The sequence below is a fragment of the Oncorhynchus clarkii genome, chromosome 15 (assembly GCF_045791955.1).
Source record: "Oncorhynchus clarkii lewisi isolate Uvic-CL-2024 chromosome 15, UVic_Ocla_1.0, whole genome shotgun sequence".
Classification (NCBI taxonomy): domain Eukaryota; kingdom Metazoa; phylum Chordata; class Actinopteri; order Salmoniformes; family Salmonidae; genus Oncorhynchus; species Oncorhynchus clarkii.
In genome coordinates, this window is record NC_092161.1 from 28706264 (window position 1) to 28724782 (window position 18519).

Genomic DNA, 18519 nt, shown 5'->3' on the forward strand with positions numbered 1-18519 from the left:
GCCATCTATCTTTTGTGCAGTTCAAGGTTTGTTTGAAACACAGCTCATTACTGTGGGGTTTCAATTAGGAAGACAAAATAAAAACGGTTTGTCTTTGAGAACTGCAGCCTCAACAATGACAATAGTGATGCATGCTTTGCAAGTCAGGACTGGGGGTTTGCGAGCCAAGGACAAGCTATTAGAGGGTGTAGATTCAAGTGGTTGATATTCCTCCAATCATATAGCTCTGAAGTCTATTCTTCCTGGTTGCCTCTATAGCTGTGACCTGAGGCAATGTACAGTTTGTACTGAAGCCTGAAATGTGTCTCCCCACATTAAAGTCAGTAAACCTCCACCCCTACCCGGGCCTCCCTGGATTTGGAATGGAATTCTCTACACACGTGTCTCATGGAAGGGAGTGCAGATTCAGAATGCCCTAGCAGGGTGGGTTCTGTCCACCTGGCCACAGTCCAACAGGGAGAGGGAGGGGGAGCTGTTTCTCCATAGTGTGGCGGGTGGGGGGGTGGTTCAGAGCACTGAATAGGTCACTTGACAGTCTCTCGGTCTCCTCCCTCTGAGCAGGGGGGAGAGGATTGCACTGGGGGGCGAAATGGATGTCAGGCCAGGGTTTTGGGGGGGTGAAAGAGTTTCTTTCTGCAGTAGCTAGCTAGAGATGAGGTTGTAGGTTAGCATTACAGCATGCACGTCACCTGTTTAGACACGGTCAACAATAACTCACTTGTCTGCCATCTCAAAACGACATCTTGCTCATGCGAGGACTGCTGGAAGTGTTACTCCCTTCTGACTTTTATCAGTCAGCTTATTGGCAAAAAATGTAAGTGTTATACCTCTCACCAAACCTAAAGACTATTTAGCCCAGTAGTGTATGAAGGTGTTTTTAGACTAAGCTACACATTGATAAAGCCCCCTGGGCAGCTGGATTCCATTTCATTTGAAACCTATGAAATATAGCAAAGTCCACCTCTGGTCTTTCCAATGTGATGTTTCTAGGAGACATATTTAGACCATTGATAAGCATGAAAAATCAAAACATTTGATCTTCGGATCAGGCCCATGCCTCTGACTTGGCAATAAACCACACATTGCAGACCTGATGGCATTTACAAACTTTGGCAAGCGCTTCTTTATTTACATCCAGGCTGTCTCACTGAGTCACAGCTGTAGTTTCGTCATTTCATTTTTCTATTTTTTCTTCATTTTTTTGTTGTTGTAGTAGAATGGGGTAACCCAGAACATTTGCACAAGTGAGAGCTATATCTCCATGGTGGTGACCAACAGACAAAATGGTGTAGCAGTGGAAAGAGAGCTGTGAGGAACATGGGCACTCCTCACAAAGTCATGCACAGAAACTGCGGTTACCACCTATCCTTTCGGGTAGACCAATATCAATGCTTTTAGTCAGAGAGAGAGAGAGAGAGAGAGAAGCACACAGTTTAGGTACAGTCTATAGTCAGATGACACAAGGTTTCCGGCGTCCGTGAGTTGTAGTTTCTAAAATGCCCAGAAAGGGGAGCCCTACAGTCAATAATGCTCCATGACTGCCAACCATACAAGACCAATCTGGGTCAAACACAAGTATTGATTGACACATAATTTAATACAACAACGATTATGCTCCCTTGCTTGGTGCAGTTGAAATACACGTAACCTGTAGTAACAAAAACTCTTATGCAGATAACATCTATGCTGGTTGGGTAGCACACAGGTTTTTAGCAAATGTTCAGTAAAGGCCCCTTCGACATGGAAATTGTGTCAAATCCATTGCTCTCCAGATCCACTTCCATGCATTTGTGAGAGTATTTACATGTCCCTTTCTAAATGTATAAAACCTGTCCATGCAGCATGCATAGGTCTTTAAGAAATCCAACCTCTTTGTTTATGCTGAGTTAGGTCTCAGCTACGTTGAAGAAAAATGTTGACACAAAAGAGATGTAACATGGACACAATTTTGATGTGACTAAACCTTACAGAAGACAGCAGTGTTGACTTCATATCAGAAACGGATTTCTGAGAAGGCTTCTCCCATCACAAGCACAAAACTACTGTAGAAGGGCACAGAACTGAGTTGCTGTGGAAGTTAGTTAAAGAGATGGGCGTTCCCTGTGGGTGGGGAGAGAGGGAGGTATCATCACTCCCAGCATTACATTTTGTGGTTCTGCCCTATTAAAACTCAACAAGAAGGGCCTAAAATAACCATCCCCCCACACCCTTCCCTCAAGTGTACACAGAGGGACACTAGCACCCCTGTCCTACAGCTTTAAACGTATGGACCCCGATCCTTCCCACCCCATGTCCCGCACTTCACTAAACCAAACACACTGACACAAACAGTGCTCTCCCTGAAAAAAAAAAAATGAAAAAAGATTTACATTCAGAGGTTTCCTTTAAAAACGTCCTATTCACCCTTGTTCAATATCAACTGGTAACGTAGCTTTATCGGGTTTAGACAAAATCACGGTAATCGTTATTCATTGTCCATTTGAACCATTCTAATACTGTTCATCGAGACCTTTGGTGACTCCGTCAAAACGTTCAAGGACAAAATGCCGTCAGACAGATCCACTTCAGACAGGTAGTTCACAATAAATGTTAACAAAAAAATATATAATGAAACAAAGACGTATTTCCCAATTCATTTCAAATAAAAGAATGACTAAAAGTTTCGGGCCAACATTTATCAGGCTGCATTTTCACTGCCTGCCCCATGATTCTTCAACATAGGAAATGGTGTTGGTTACTCACACAATATCCCAAAATGTGTCCTTCGTCAACATTAAAAACACTGATTTGAGCACTGAGAGGGTTCTGTAGCTAATACTCTTCCCAAACATGACTTTTTGTACAGTTATTATGGCAGGACATTGAGCCCCTGGAATACATATCTGTCTAAAATACCAACACAAACATTTAACCACTAACGTTAATCCATTTTGCACGGTAATTTACTGCGGTCAAGAAGTGCCTTCAGGGGACAAGTCTGTCTGGGTGCTCTGTGTTACAGAGAGTTAGTCTGTGTAAAAACATGCAGGCTGTCCTGGCTCTAAGGCGCCACGCTAAGGCCGCCAAGTGTTACTACATTACTTCGCCTTGTGCCTACAGTTACCTCCTCACGTTAACGTCCATCTTCTACGGTCAACAGATATGAGTCTTATTCATCCTTGTCCCTTTTAACTTAATCTGATGGAATATAGTCACTTATACAGAGATCTACTTTTACAGTTACATTGTTTAAGGGAATTACGGTAGAAAGGTGGAACAAATAAACTCATTTTAGATTGGGTCTTGATTAGTTAATAATGGGGGGAAATCCCATTCATGAAAGCTGCCTTCCTTGAACAAGTTCATTTTTTAAATGACAGACCTCAACATTTGGGCTTCAGAAGGGAAATTAGCCCAGTCCCCCGACCCATTACTTCATACAGTAATCTTCATTCTGCTGGTGTAAATTTGGTTTCCGCACATCAAAAACACACATGCACACTTGGAGCATATTGCTCACATGAACAATACCACTAATGATACACTAAAACAATGGGCACAATCCACTGTGTGTGAGTCACACTTGAAACATTGGGTTACAAACGACCACTTTGGGCTCATCCGAATGAAACGCAGTGGGGCACTATGACTCAGCAGAAAAGTCCATCTGGTTGAGATGAGAAGGATCTAAAACAGTGATCGTTCTGCAGGCAGCTGGTACAATGACTTCTAGTCTCTATGGAAAGACAGTGATATGCTAGTGGGTTCTTTTGAGAAACAAAATGTCAGCCGAAGGCCTGTGGTCGCAGGAGTGTGGAGAGAGATATTCGGTCAGTCAGAGCTGAACAGATTGAGGGACATTTGTTTTGGACACATGCAATTGGGGGATGGGCCAGAGGTCAGTACTACAGCGATTAAAAAAACAAACAAACACAACACACAAAAACACAGGTCTGGGGTCAGATGAAGAGTGCAGAGAGAGAGAGAGAGACGTCCTTGACAGGGTGCTTAGGTGTTCCTCACAGCCAAGGCCTGCTCCAACTCCTGTCTCCTCTGCTGGATCTGTGAGAGGACAGAGTGGAAGGATGTCATCACCATCACACACACAGAAACAACCCGGCCTCAATACACCCGGTTCCCAGTATCAATCCATTTGTAAGTTATTTCAATAAAGTTGGATTGCTTGTGTTATACAGTCGTGGTAAGACTAGTGTAACAGAGCAGGCACAGCTTCAAAGCTAAAAGATGACCACTCCACACTGATCTCAATCCCCAGTTTGTGTTCCTACTTGGACGCTGTGTTGTGGGAGTGGTTAAAAGGCTTTTAAAAAAGGCGTCGAACACGGCGCGTCTCCTCACCTTACTGTAGAAGTAACGACTGACGGCCTCCTGGGACCAGGGCTCGTGGTAAAACTCCGCCCTCCTCTCCTCCTCCGGGTTCCCCACCACGTCCGTCATCAGCTGCAGCCAATCAGAGAGCATGGTTAGTCACACCGTACGTGTGTGTGTGTGTGGTGTGGTGTGTGTGTGTGGCCCTCACCTTCAGGTCTCTGCTCTGGGACTTGAGCCAGTCCTGGATGTAGCCCTTAGGGTCTCTGGAGAAGCTGAGCATAAAGTCCCTCTGGATCTTTAACTGGTTGATGGACTCAATGGTTTCGTGGATCTAAAGGGTTCGTAATGATCACCGGTGTCAGAGGACAGCTTACACAAATCTACTCTAAGCATATGACTATGACTTTCCAATGTCAATACACCCAGATTTCTTTTGAGTCACTGCGTCCCCCCCCCCCCGAATTTGTATTCAGATTGTGTAAGAAATGGTGGTGGCAGTGTGAAGAGTGTCAAGGCTTTTCACGCAGGAACACGAAGCCGCAACACCTTGGTGCCACACGCAGTGTAAAGATAGATTTACATTGCGGAGATGCCGCTCCCGACACCTCAGCTTTTCCCTACACTGCCATTTATACCGGTGGGATAAATGGTTACCCGCGGAGTGCGTAAAAGTGTTAGCAAGGGTTGGGGTCAATTCAATTTCAGTTAATTCAGAAAATGAACAAAATTCAAGTTCCAAATTTGGCCCATTGAGAAGTATTAAAGAGAATTGCAATTTCAGTGTTGAAACGGAATTGACCTCAACCCCGGTGATAGCATGTCAGCCGTCAAGATTCTCCGGGAGAATCAGATAAAACGGTATCCAACAAGAGTCAAACTGCCCTGAGCCCTAATTCACATATAACTCACGGTACTTAGTCGTCCCGCATCTCCGCAATGTAAATCTACCTTAAAGGTCATCTTGGGTAATTGTGATTGGCTATCCTTCTTGTGTGGTTGTCCCACCTTGTTGTCCAGTGAGGCGATCTCCTGCTGGTTGGCTGTGGAGAGCAGGAAGCTGCTCATCTGGCTCTTCAGGGGGTCCTCCACCTCCACGTCGATGTCATAGCACGCTGTCTTCTTCTGGTCATTAGGGTCCACGCTGTAAGAAGGAGGGGGGATGATGGTGAGAAGACTGAGGTTGTTGGCAGTACTTCAAATGTGATACACATTTTTACTTTATTTCTATTTAACCAGGTAAGACCAATGAAAAGGTTGGGAGGCAAAAATGCTGGTGGTCTTTCTGTATCTTACCAGTATTCTTGCCTCCAGGCTAGCCTTTTAATTTTTATTGTATTGTCTGCCCTTTGGGACGGCATTACCTGTGAAACACGGTGCCCACATTCTTATTTAATAGCATTTCAAATGTATTCATCTGCTGGATTTTTATACTGGATCTCTTTCAACCTTTTGTTGTTGAAAGAATTTAGACTTTTTCGTGTCGCCTTTCATGACCAGGCATTCACCCTTAAAACCAGGAATTTGTCAGGCAGGTGTTAAGTATGATCTGCTCACCTGATGACGTGGTTGATGACGATGGGGTCAGGGGGCAGGAGGAGGTTGGTGAGACGCTGGGGGATCTCAGAGAACTTGAGCCGCGGGCAGTCAAAGATCTGAGAGGAAGACAGTAACATCTCAGAATAAAGGCCTAGCACCAGAGATGGGGAAATGTGTGTCCCGCAAAATGGCACTATAGTACCTATTTAGTGCACTACTTTTGACCAGGGCCAATAAGGCACCTATGGGGTAGTGTACTATATAGGGAATATGGTGCCATTTGGGACGTAGGCAACAACATGCAACAGCTAACACAGTACCAGAGGAGAACTAGAAGAGTGTCGTCTACCTGCTGAAAGTACTTGTCACAGTTGATGTACTCCTTGTCGTGGGAGTCCTGCAGCTTGTTGGTCTTGACGTACTGCCACAGGGCCTGGATGATACAGGAGCGGGTCTGGGTGTGGATACCCAGCAGGCGAGCCAGACGAGGGTCCAGCTTGAACTGGGGGGGCTGGGGAGAGGTCAGAGAACACCATCATTACTAGCCCAGACAGAAACTAGGAACCCCAGACAGAAACTAGGAACCCCAGACAGAAACTAGGAACCCCAGACAGAAACTAGGAACCCCAGACAGAAACTAGGAACCCCAGACAGAAACTAGGAACCTCAGACAGAAACTAGGAACCCCAGACAGGAACTAGGAACCCCAGACAGAAACTAGGAACCCCAGACAGAAACTAGGAACCCCAGACAGGAACTAGGAACCCCAGACAGAAACTAGGAACCCCAGACAGAAACTAGGAACCCCAGACAGGAACTAGGAACCCCAGACAGGAACTAGGAACCCCAGACAGAAACTAGGAACCCCAGACAGGAACTAGGAACCCCAGACAGAAACTAGGAACCCCAGACAGAAACTAGGAACCTCAGACAGAAACTAGGAACCTCAGACAGAAACTAGGAACCCCAGACAGGAACTAGGAACCCCAGACAGGAACTATTACAACTGCCAGATGACAGCTGCTTTGTGGACACATTTGACACACTTCTGAATAGCTTTTAGCCTCATGTACAACTTTCTAGGAAAGCACGTGAGTGGACAGCAATGTGAATACTCACTGGGCAAAAACTGGTTGAATCAACATTGTTTCCACATTATTTCAACCCATTCAATGTGATGACGTTGAATCAACGTGGAAAACGTATTGAATTTGCAAAAAGTCATCAATTTAAGAGATTTTCATTTTTTCCCCCACCCAACTTTTAACCTAAATCCAATGACAGGGTGAGGTGACATTTTTTGGTTGAATTCAAGTTACCTGACAACTCAACCAAATGTAAATCAAAACTAGACATGGAACTGATGTCTGTGCCCAGTTGGTAGTGTCTCTATGGCGCCCTCACCTGGTAGTCTAGCATTAGCAGCAGTGTGCAACGCACGCTCACGTCCCCTGGCCTCTTCACCTGGAAGCCGTCAGTCTCCTGGGTGGTGGGAGTGCGGTGCCACTAGTAGGAAACACAGAGACAAAAACTCCACCTTGAACACTACCTACAGGCACCGGCCACGGACTTCCAGAACATTCTGAATGTGTACATACAAACGTGCACACAAAGACGATAAAAGAATACAAAACCAAAATGTGTACACTTTCAACGAGCAGCCTTGCTCTCGACCCTTTGAGTGTGTTGTCTTTTGGAAGGCTGAATCGCTGTAAAAGAATAGATCATGCATGGCGTGGTAAGGAACTGGGTGAACTACCAAGACAGCAGAGGGTTGATCATTTGTTTTTGCAGAGTCGCTAACTCAAATGCTGGCATTCAAAAGGAAATGATGGGTCAGATTATTATGGGAACCTAACAAGAGCATGGCTTATCGAGTTGAGACTGTACCCTACCCAAATAAAACCTGTATTTGGCATTACAGTCGTTCCGATTCCATTTTGTCCTCTGTTATCCGGGTCTCAAACCCTCCCCGGTATTTTATCTATGTGGAAATGTTAGTTGAGTCTGCCTCTTACCTTCGCTTTACTGGTCAGCAGCTGAAAAGAAAAACACTTCAAGATCCCTGCGTTTCAGTGCATTGTAGCCACTTAGCATGCAACACCGGGAGGGAACTGGGAATGCTTTTCTAGTTCTTTACCCACTAACTCAACGTAGGGTTTACACAAGTATGTTTTCATAATTGTGTTGTGGTACTTCAGGATCGTGAAACATTTTCTTAAAATGGACAGATTCATTCAAGCAAAGATTTATCTATGCCTTTTATCCTTGCTAAAATATTCGAAGGTATTCTCTAAGGTGGGAAACCTTGAGAACTACTCTTACCTCGAACACTCAATTAAGCATTTTGTCGATTCATAACACATCCTGCCGTGCTGTGTGAACTTTATTCCTGTGTCAAAAAACAGGATTTCTCTCCAAACCATGTTTTTACCATTCAAAGGTCACAGAACTGTATGGTTGGAACCCCAGACATCATTGTCTGGTAGAATCTTCATTCTCTGATAAAGTGGATTCCTCGAGATCCTGAACCCATTTAATGCTCAAATTAGATGTCATAAACTCGCTATATGAGAGTAATGAGCTCTATATGACTGGCTGTGTTTTTACTGAAAAATATCTGTTATCGGATGATGGCATCAGCCAGCTAACTGAACAACAGTGATGTCAGGTCTTCCAGTAGCCAACAATACCAAAATAGGCTAAATACATGAGAATAGTATATTTATTTTCTGTGACTCATAACTAAATACAAACCATCTGGTATCACTAAACCACACATGTAGCCAATGGCCTAATCTTGTACAGCGGGAGTGCAGGAATATTGTGAGCTGCATTGTAACTAAAAGATACAATGCCAAAAGCATTTTGTGGTTAAAGACTATGGTTAACCCCACATTTGCCGAAAACCTGCTGAATAGATCTGGACGAGGCTGAATGGCGGGACCATAGAATTAGAATGAATAGAACAGACATGGATTGGGGGGGGGGTAGAGGAGGAGACGAGAGCAAGACAAGAGAGGGCAGAGGGTTGTGTACGGTCAGTGGTCATCAGGGAACATGAACTCACCTCTACCAGGTGGTTGTCAGGACCATACAGGTCTTTGTCTAGCTCGATCACCAGGCTCTTGAAGAACGAGGAGAATTTCCTCTTCAGCTTCCCAGGCTATGAAACAAAGAGGTGGTGAGTTAGTTTAACACGGACAGAACATTTGGGCTGACATGAAGATTTGAAGAGTGTAACAAGCAAAAACTCACACACACACACACACACACACACACACACACACACACACACACACACACACACACACACACACACACACACACACACACACACACACACACACACACACACACACACACACGCACACACACACACACATTGTGGATAGGGTTTCCCCCCTTTGTAAACCAGTTTGATATAGTCTGATCCTGTCTTTTTCCTGGCTACTGAACATCAGTTTCCGGGAGTGATTCCAACTAAACCACTACGAAGACCTGTCCAACAACACCTGCCTTAGAGAACTTGATATATGCTGTTGTCATTGACTATAGCAACATTTCTTGGACACCAAAGCAGTGATATCATTGTATCTACTGTAAGCCCTAGGGGGCGGCCAAAGACGCAGAAGGAGACCACATACAATGTGAAAACAGGATATTCTCATGGTCTTCCTCCTTAAAAAGTTGATTCCAAATATTTGTGGGCTCTAAAACCTCAAAATGGCTGTGAAATGACAACCCCGCTTTGAAACCGATGAGAGCATTTGAGTCGAGCCACCATTTGAAGTCGGGCTAACTCTGCAAAAGCAATCTATGGTCATCTTGCTTTTCCTGCCCCAGGCATAATCTGTGTAAACATTTTGCGAAACATTGATCCTTCCTCCGAAGGTCTAACTAACCAAACAACTCTTGCTGCTGACTGAAGTGGCCTGACGGTGGAGTTGTGGACATATGCTAGAACTATACAAGCCTGCCGTACATTACTGTGGGGCAAACACACCACAAAGCAGCTCCTGGATCAAAGAGCTAGCAATTTTCATACTTGGTTGACGGATTAAGGCATGGTCTGTTTTTATTAAGGTATTTCACTGTGGTCAAAAGTCATTTTAACCAACCATGCTGCCACATTCAAATACCAACCCTCAGAAAAAATGTCCTGAGGAGAAAATGAAATTGACCTAGTGGTAGAGATACAGTTGAAAAATAACCGTTCATAACCACCAACATCCATAGAGGAGACTATACAATAAGAGAAAATAGGAACTAAACCAAATCAAAGGATGTATCTCTGAATCAAACAAACCAGCAATGATGAATTAACACAGTGGCATTGCATTGTACTACATTGAGTAGTATACTCACATCATCCAGCAGCTTCCCCTCAACCCGCAGCTCCCATGATGCAATACTGCCGTCTGAGTCATCAGCGTCAGGCTTGGCAGGGTTGAAGGTGTTGGAGATGTAAAGCCTCAGTTTACGCTTTTGCTGTCAACATAAACCCAAAGACACTGTTGGAACCAGCGGTGAATTCTCTACACATCAGTCTTGGAACTTTGGTACTAGTACAGCGCATTCGGAATGTATTCAGACTCCTTCCCCTTTTCCACATTTTGTTACCTTATTCTAAAATGTATTAAATTTGTTTTTTTCCTCATCGATCTACACACAATACCCCATTAATTACAAAGCGAAAACAGTTAAAAAAAAAATAATAATTATACAAATGTTTAAAAAATAATAATAAAGAAATACCTTATTTACATAAGTATTCAGACCCGTTGCTATGAGACTCAAAATTGAGCTCAGGTGCATCCTGTTTCCATTGATCATCCTTGAGATGTTTCTACAACTTGATTGGAGTCCACATGTGGTCAATTCAATTGATTGGACATGATTTGGAAAGGCACACACCTGTCTATATAAGGTCCCACAGTTGACAGGGCATATCAGAGCAAAAACCAAGCCATGAAGCCGAAGGAATTGTCCGTAGAGCTAAGACACAGGATTATGTCGAGGCACAGATCTGGGGAAGGGCACCAAAACATTTCTACAGCATTGAAGGTCCCCAAGAACAAAGTGGCCTCCATCATTCTTAAATGGAAGAGGTTTAGAACCACCAAGACTCTTCCTAGATGGCCGCCCGGCCAAACTGAACAATCGGGGGAGAAGGGCCTTGGTCGGGGAGGTGACCAAGAACCCGATTATCACTCTGACAGAGCTCCAGAGTTCCTCTGTAGAGATGAGAGAACCTTCCAGAAGGACAACCATCTCTGCAGCAGTCCACCAACTGGCCTTTATGGTAGAGTGGCCAGACAGAAGCCACTCCTCAGTAAAAAGGCATATGACAGCCCGCTTGGAGTTTGCCAAAAGGCACCTAAAGACACTCAGACCAAAAGAAAGAAGATTATCTGGTCTGATGAAACCAAGATTGAACTCTTTGGCCTGAATACCAAGCGTCACATCTGGAAGAAACCTGGCATCATCCCTATGGTGAAGCATGATGGTGGCAGCATTATGCTGTGGGGATGTTTTTTAGCGGTAGGGACTGGGAGACTAGTCAGGAATCAGGGAAGATGAACAGAGCAAAGTACAGAGAGATTCTTGATGAAAACCTGCTCCAGAGTGTTCAGGACCTCAGACTGGGGTAAAGGTTATTCTTCCAACAGGACAGCGGCCCTAAGCACACAGCCAAGATAACGCAGGAGTGGCTTCGGGACGAGTGAATGTCCTTGAGTGGCCCAGCCAGAGCCCGGACTTGAACCCGATCTAACATCTCTAGAGAGACCTGAAAATAGCGGTGAAGCGACGCTCCCCATCCAATCTGACAGAGCTTGAGAGGATCTGCAGGGAAGAATGGGAGAAACTCCCCAAATACAGGTGTGCCAAGCTTGTACCGTCATACCAAAGACGAGGCTGTAATTGCTGCCAAAGGTGCTTCAACCAAGTACTGAGTAAACGGTCTGAATACTTAAGTACATTTTATTTTTCAGTTAAAAAAATATATAGAGATTCTCAAAAAATTCTAAAAACATGTTTTTGCTTTGTCATTATGGTACTATGTGCAGATTGATGAGGGGAAAAAATGATTTAATCAATTTTATAATAAGGCTGTAACGTAATAAAATGTGGAAAAAGTCAAGGGGTCTGAATACTTTCCGATTGCACTGTATGTACCAGTATCGTAATGACTTACATAAACTGAAGAGTAAAGTATCGTAAACTATACAGTATAGTGTATAGTATAGTATATAGTATGTATGTAAAGTACAGTATAATACAGTGCCTTGCGAAAGTATTCGGCCCCCTTGAACTTTGCGACCTTTTGCCACATTTCAGGCTTCAAACATAAAGATATAAAACTGTATTTTTTTGTGAAGAATCAACAACAAGTGGGACACAATCATGAAGTGGAACGACATTTATTGGATATTTCAAACTTTTTTAACAAAGCAAAAACTGAAAAATTGGGCGTGCAAAATTATTCAGCCCCTTTACTTTCAGTGCAGCAAACTCTCTCCAGAAGTTCAGTGAGGATCTCTGAATGATCCAATGTTGACCTAAATGACTAATGATGATAAATACAATCCACCTGTGTGTAATCAAGTCTCCGTATAAATGCACCTGCACTGTGATAGTCTCAGAGGTCCGTTAAAAGCGCAGAGAGCATCATGAAGAACAAGGAACACACCAGGCAGGTACTGTTGTGAAGAAGTTTAAAGCCGGATTTGGATACAAAAAGATTTCCCAAGCTTTAAACATCCCAAGGAGCACTGTGCAAGCGATAATATTGAAATGGAAGGAGTATCAGACCACTGCAAATCTACCAAGACCTGGCCCTCTAAACTTTCAGCTCATACAAGGAGAAGACTGATCAGAGATGCAGCCAAGAGGCCCATGATCACTCTGGATGAACTGCAGAAATCTACAGCTGAGGTGGGAGACTCTGTCCATAGGACAACAATCAGTCGTATATTGCACAAATCTGGCCTTTATGGAAGAGTGGCAAGAAGAAAGACATTTCTTAAAGATATCCATAAAAAGTGTTGTTTAAAGTTTGCCACAAGCCACCTGGGAGACACACCAAACATGTGGAAGAAGGTGCTCTGGTCAGATGAAACCAAAATTGAACTTTTTGGCAACAATGCAAAACGTTATGTTTGGCGTAAAAGCAACACAGCTCATCACCCTGAACACACCATGCCCACTGTCAAACATGGTGGTGGCAGCATCATGGTTTGGGCCTGCTTTTATTCAGCAGGGACAGGGAAGATGGTTAAAATTGATGGGAAGATGGATGGAGCCAAATACAGGACCATTCTGGAAGAAAACCTGATGTAGTCTGCAAAAGACCTGAGACTGGGACGGAGATTTGTCTTCCAACAAGACAATGATCCAAAACATAAAGCAAAATCTACAATGGAATGGTTCAAAAATAAACATGTCCAGGTGTTAGAATGGCCAAGTCAAAGTCCAGACCTGAATCCAATCGAGAATCTGTGGAAAGAACTGAAAACTGCTGTTCACAAATGCTCTCCATCCAACCTCACTGAGCTCGAGCTGTTTTGCAAGGAGGAATGGGAAAAAATTCAGTCTCTCGATGTGCAAAACTGATAGAGACATACCCCAAGCGACTTACAGCTGTAATCGCAGCAAAAGGTGGTGCTACAAAGTATTAACTTAAGGGGGCTGAATAATTTTTTTCAGTTTTTGATTTGTTAAAAAAGTTTGAAATATCCAATAAATGTCGTTCCACTTCATGATTGTGTCCCACTTGTTGTTGATTCTTCACAAAAAATACAGTTTTATATCTTTATGTTTGAAGCCTGAAATGTGGCAAAAGGTCGCAAAGTTCAAGGGGGCCGAATACTTTCGCAAGGCACTGTATATTATACCGTGTTGGGGAAGCTACTCTGAAAATAGTTCACTAAGCTACCTTGAGCTACGCTCAAGCTACCTTTAAGAAAAATATAGTTTACTTAACTAAAGTTACTTTAAAAAGTAGTTTACTACATCCAAACTACTTAATGAAAAACAATCATATGTAAATCTGAAATGTCATAGACTACAAATCGCAAGAACAGATCACTTTGGGGTTATATGTTAACAGAATGTGAAATTTAGCCTATTAAACCTAGAAGTGAGAATTAGGCAGGTCTGATGCGAAAAAGAAAATAAATGATTGCCTATTCCACCCATATTTTATTTTTGAACAAAATGTAGTGTGTAGTTCCAGTAGTTAGCTACACCTCTACATGGCAAGGAAGTAATTAACTACTGAAAACACTACCAAGATTTGTATTTAGTTCAACTACCATCAAGCTACTGGAAAATGTAATTTAATTACTTGTTGAACTACATGTAGTTCATGTCCTCTCCAACACTGATAGTAAAGTATAGTATTCACTGAGTGTACTAAACATTAAGAATATCTTCCTAATATTGAGTTGCACTCCCAACCCCCCTTTCCCCTCAGAACAGCCTAAATTCGTCGGGGAATTGATTCTACAAGGTGTCGAAAGCGTTCCATAGGAATGCTGGCCCAAGTTGACTCCAATGCTTCCCACAGTTGTGTCAAGTTGGATGTCCTTTGGGTGGTGGACCATTCTTGATACACACGGGAAACTGTTGAGCGTGAAAAACCCAGCAGCGTTGCAGTTCCTGACACAAACCGGTGCAGCTGGCATTTACTACCATACCCCGTCAAAAGGCACTTCAATCTTTTGTCTCGCCCGTTCCCCCTCTGAATGGCACAAATACTTGATCCATGTCTCAATTCTTTAACCTGTCTTCTCCCCTTTATCTACACCGACTGAAGTAGATTTAACAAGTGACATCAATGGAAGGGATCATAGCTTTCACCTGGATTCACCTGGTCAGTCTATGTCATGGAAAGAGCAGGCATCCTTAATGTTTTGTACACTCAGTGTACTATAGTATAGTAGTGAGATACTTTAGGCCTATTATTTGTTACCTTCATGGGTCTCTTCAGGGCTTCCTGGATGTCCACCCGTTTACGCATAATGGTCTGGTCCAGTTTACGTTCAAAGGCCAACAGGTCCATGTAAGCCTGGGACTCCGGGACCAGCTCACGGATCTAATCGGGGGGGGGGGGGGGTTAACAAGAACCAGTTATTTCAGTTAGTGTCTCTGACAGGCATGTCCAATGCTATACATCTTTATTGCTTCAGGATTTTTTAAAGCTATTATCCAGGAAAATTCCACCGATAAAATGCTCAATATGACAATAAGCTGTGGCATTGAGTTATATGTTTGAGCTTTGGTTTCATTAAGGCACGTTAAGACATCCTGCCATCAAAGCATGTCTGTTGTCTGCACTGCAGCTGTGACTGTATTCTCACAAGCCAACATTTTCACCAAAAATATTTTTGTCCTTCTCTAACAGAAGGAGTGACACCAAATGAAGGTGACAGAGCCGGCAGTAGTGCCCACAGGACCTGTGACTGCCCAGCACCACTCACTAATTGGTGCACCAATCCAGCATTTTGTGCTGCTAAGTCCGCATTTGAAATGCAGAGGGTGCAGCAGAGCCAACCCACCGCCCCTACCCTCCCTGAGGGAGTCGGCACACTGCCAAGGCTGCTTACCAAACTGGGCACAGACTCCCAGACTCTCCCACTGCATTTACCTCTCCCCTCCTCTTTCTCTCCATCTCTCTACTTGTCTCTCCCTTCATTGTTCCCTCGACCATCTCATTCCTTCTCTATCTGCATGTGTCTGTCTGTCGCCAGGTTGAGGTGTAGCGCAGACGGAGCGCAGTGGCGGACATTCCCTGTCCCTGAGTCACCGTTGTGGCGCCTGAGTCATGCAGCTATCGCCATTCCCTGTGTCTGGCTTGTGTTACGATAAGACTACAGAGACGCCTATATGAGCACTACGGGGTTCCAGTCCACGGTCACCAGCAGCAGCCTTCACAAAATCAATGGCCAACCAATGCAACCCCAGGCTGGGCCGGGCTGAGACAGGGCAGGGGGTGCAGGGAGGGGAGAGCGGAGGCTGTGGCTCAGGCAGGGAGAGGACAGCGGCTCGCCGTGGGTTTCTTTTGCCCTGGCTGGGACCACACACTGGACGCGCCCTCACCTGTGGAGAGATGTGCCCGCTCTAATTCCTCGTCCGTTGTGTCACAATCGCTCTGTTTCCTACCAGTCTATTGATTGTTCCATTCGGGAAAATATGATCAACAATTGAAAAGCGGCGCCCACCGCCGAGCCTGCGCCAAGCCTCTGATCACCCGGGCATCTCCTTGCGCTCCATTTCTAACAACACATATTCATCTGCCCCTCCGAGCCCTGAGATCAAAACACACACGCGCTTTTTTCTATTCAACAGAGAATCGATAATCGCACACACAAACACTCGGGTAACGGGGGGGGGGAGCAAAATATATGCAATCTCACCCTCTGTGGAAGAATCTTGTCTGCCATTTTCCTTCTCTTGGCGCTACAGAGAGGGAGAGAAAGACGGAGAGAAGAAGGAAAACGAGAGCATGTTACTATGGTGACTGATAGTGTAGAGCCCAGGCCATCTGCTAAAATCCTGGGCCACATCCAGAACCCCAGTGTCCCAGCTGTGTGTGTGTGTGTGCAGTGCGCATGTGTGTGCATGTGTGTGTGTGTGTGTACGCAATGCGGATGTGTGTGTATGTGTTTTCGGGGGGGATCCAGCGAAGGCAGGCGTACGGTATGCACACCTGGAGAGCAGGCACCAGTGGCATTCAAAGTGGCACATCAAAAACCTCATGCACTAACCTCTCTTGACTTCAATGACTCTAGACTTCTCTTCATTGATAGATGGTGTGTATGTTCGTTAGTGAGTTTTGGCTCCTATGCCAACTGTGGCCCACTCCGGAGCCCAATTTGCTATGTGACCACCAATTACAATGCTTCCGAACCCGGCTTTCTTCTTTCCGGTGAGAAAAAACCAAACAGTTGCCTATTACCTTTCAGCAGCTCACAGACTTGTCAAATTCTTTGGGTATGAAAAAGTACTGAAAATGTATGGAGCGATATTTCCATTTCCTGTCTTGGACAACATTGTTACGACACCTGACGGGTTACTTATCATGGGTACCCGCTAAGGCCAATGCGGTGTGCTGGTTTGGTTTAGATGCCTTCAGACTCTACTTGGCTGTCTTGGTAGAGTCTGCAGCTGCAGTCTGTGCCTCCTCAGTGAACTTTGGCTTACATGCTTTTGTTATTTAGATTTTTTTTTTTTTTTTTTTACAAATCGTTTATCCCCGAAACAGTCGTGCATTGTTCATTTTGGGCTCAAACACTGATTTGAGAGAACAAGTTTGAAATAGTATACAGTGTCATGGATTTGTACTCTCTCAAGCTCCTCTGCATATCTGGTTCGAGTCCAAGGGAAGCCATTTTGGAAGCGTTTAGTACACCATAGGACAGAGACGGATATGTATAATCTAACGGTTTGGGATAGATACAGTGTGAGGAAATGGGAGTGCTGTCAAACTGTATTAGACATTGGTATACCAGCAGGGATCTGATTCTCACTCAGAAATCTTTTAACGGGGTAGGGCAAAATAATGATGGTTTGTTAACAGGCCAAATAGTCAAACACATTAGAGCAATATCGGGGTCTGGGTTACATTTCAAAGGGATCTAAGGGTCTTAAACTGGGAATCAGTCTAGAGATCACATCTTGGCAAAACAGAAAAAGGTGTAGTTGATAGGAGAGGTTAGGAAATCCTTTGGTGTTCAGCTGACATTCCTAAAAGAGACAGTATAATTTGTTCCCATCATGCCATGCTTCAATCTACAGCATGCATCAGCACATTCTGATATACCTTTATGCACACCTGGTTAAGCTTTCCTCATGGGGAGACAAACACAGGGGTTTGTTTGGGGTTACATGTGGGGGTGGGGTGACCGTGCCTACACTAGGAAGTGCTAGGGTCGGGGGTCAGGGGAGAGGGCAGGGGGGCGAGAAAAAACGTGTGAAAAAACGGACATGCAGCAGAATATACTCCTACTTTGATCCGAGCGTTGGATCTGATTGGGCATCTCTCATGTCCATCTGTCTCGCTGGCATCTCATTGGCTCCGGGGAATCCCACTGGCTTCCTAAGGGTTGATGGGATTTGAAGGTGGTCCGATTAGAGAGGTTGGTTGGTGTGGCAACACACTGGTTGCAGCAAGCAGGATGTCTGTTCTGAAGGACACACTTGGTGGTCGTGTGTGCATGTATGTGAATGGGTGCGTTAGTATAGGTGCAAGTGTTTCGGTAGTATGTACAGGCAGCAGTGTGGGGGGTGCATCTGTGTGCATGCACACACAAAGTGAGAGAGGAGGACATAGTGGATCCTGGTTAATCAGTGGATCTGGGCGTCTCATTGGACCCTTGTCCAGCAAGGAAGGTTCTCATTGGACCATGGGGAATCATGCGTCACTCACTTCAGTGTTTCAGTGTTTAAATGACACACTAATAACAGGCAGACACACTGCTAATAAACACAATGGGACAAAGACACAGAGTAGCACACAGAGGAAAAGTGACAAGATAAGCAGAGAAAACGTCCCGTCTATGGTTCTGGATCCAGGTAGTATTGATGAAAGTAGCTTGTGGGCAAACTGGGCATATCTGAATGGTTCTATGTAGGCAGTGGGCTTTCTCTGTAGAGTTGAATATCTCT

General features: G+C 44.5%; 1 protein-coding gene across 6 annotated transcripts in view; it reads right to left on the reverse strand.

Annotated features, from left to right (window-relative positions):
* Positions 1 to 1094: 1094 nt before the first annotated feature.
* The window catches only part of LOC139367157 (SWI/SNF-related matrix-associated actin-dependent regulator of chromatin subfamily D member 3), a 50381-nt gene continuing 32956 nt past the window's right edge, over positions 1095 to 18519 (reverse strand). For 2 of the 6 annotated variants that reach the window (XM_071105273.1, XM_071105270.1), the window contains exons 3-14: positions 17861 to 17950; positions 16269 to 16311; positions 14825 to 14947; positions 10216 to 10338; positions 8918 to 9013; positions 7252 to 7353; positions 6197 to 6358; positions 5866 to 5963; positions 5260 to 5452; positions 4520 to 4642; positions 4339 to 4440; positions 1095 to 4041 (exon numbers count right to left, since the gene is read on the reverse strand). In XM_071105273.1, the coding sequence (XP_070961374.1) occupies positions 3988 to 4041; positions 4339 to 4440; positions 4520 to 4642; positions 5260 to 5452; positions 5866 to 5963; positions 6197 to 6358; positions 7252 to 7353; positions 8918 to 9013; positions 10216 to 10338; positions 14825 to 14947; positions 16269 to 16311; positions 17861 to 17950 (1309 nt within the window). In that variant the 3' untranslated portion in view covers positions 1095 to 3987. The remainder of the gene's footprint in view (positions 4042 to 4338; positions 4441 to 4519; positions 4643 to 5259; positions 5453 to 5865; positions 5964 to 6196; positions 6359 to 7251; positions 7354 to 8917; positions 9014 to 10215; positions 10339 to 14824; positions 14948 to 16268; positions 16312 to 17860; positions 17951 to 18519) is intronic. The other 4 variants (XM_071105276.1, XM_071105275.1, XM_071105272.1 and 1 more) reach the window with 3 other exon arrangements.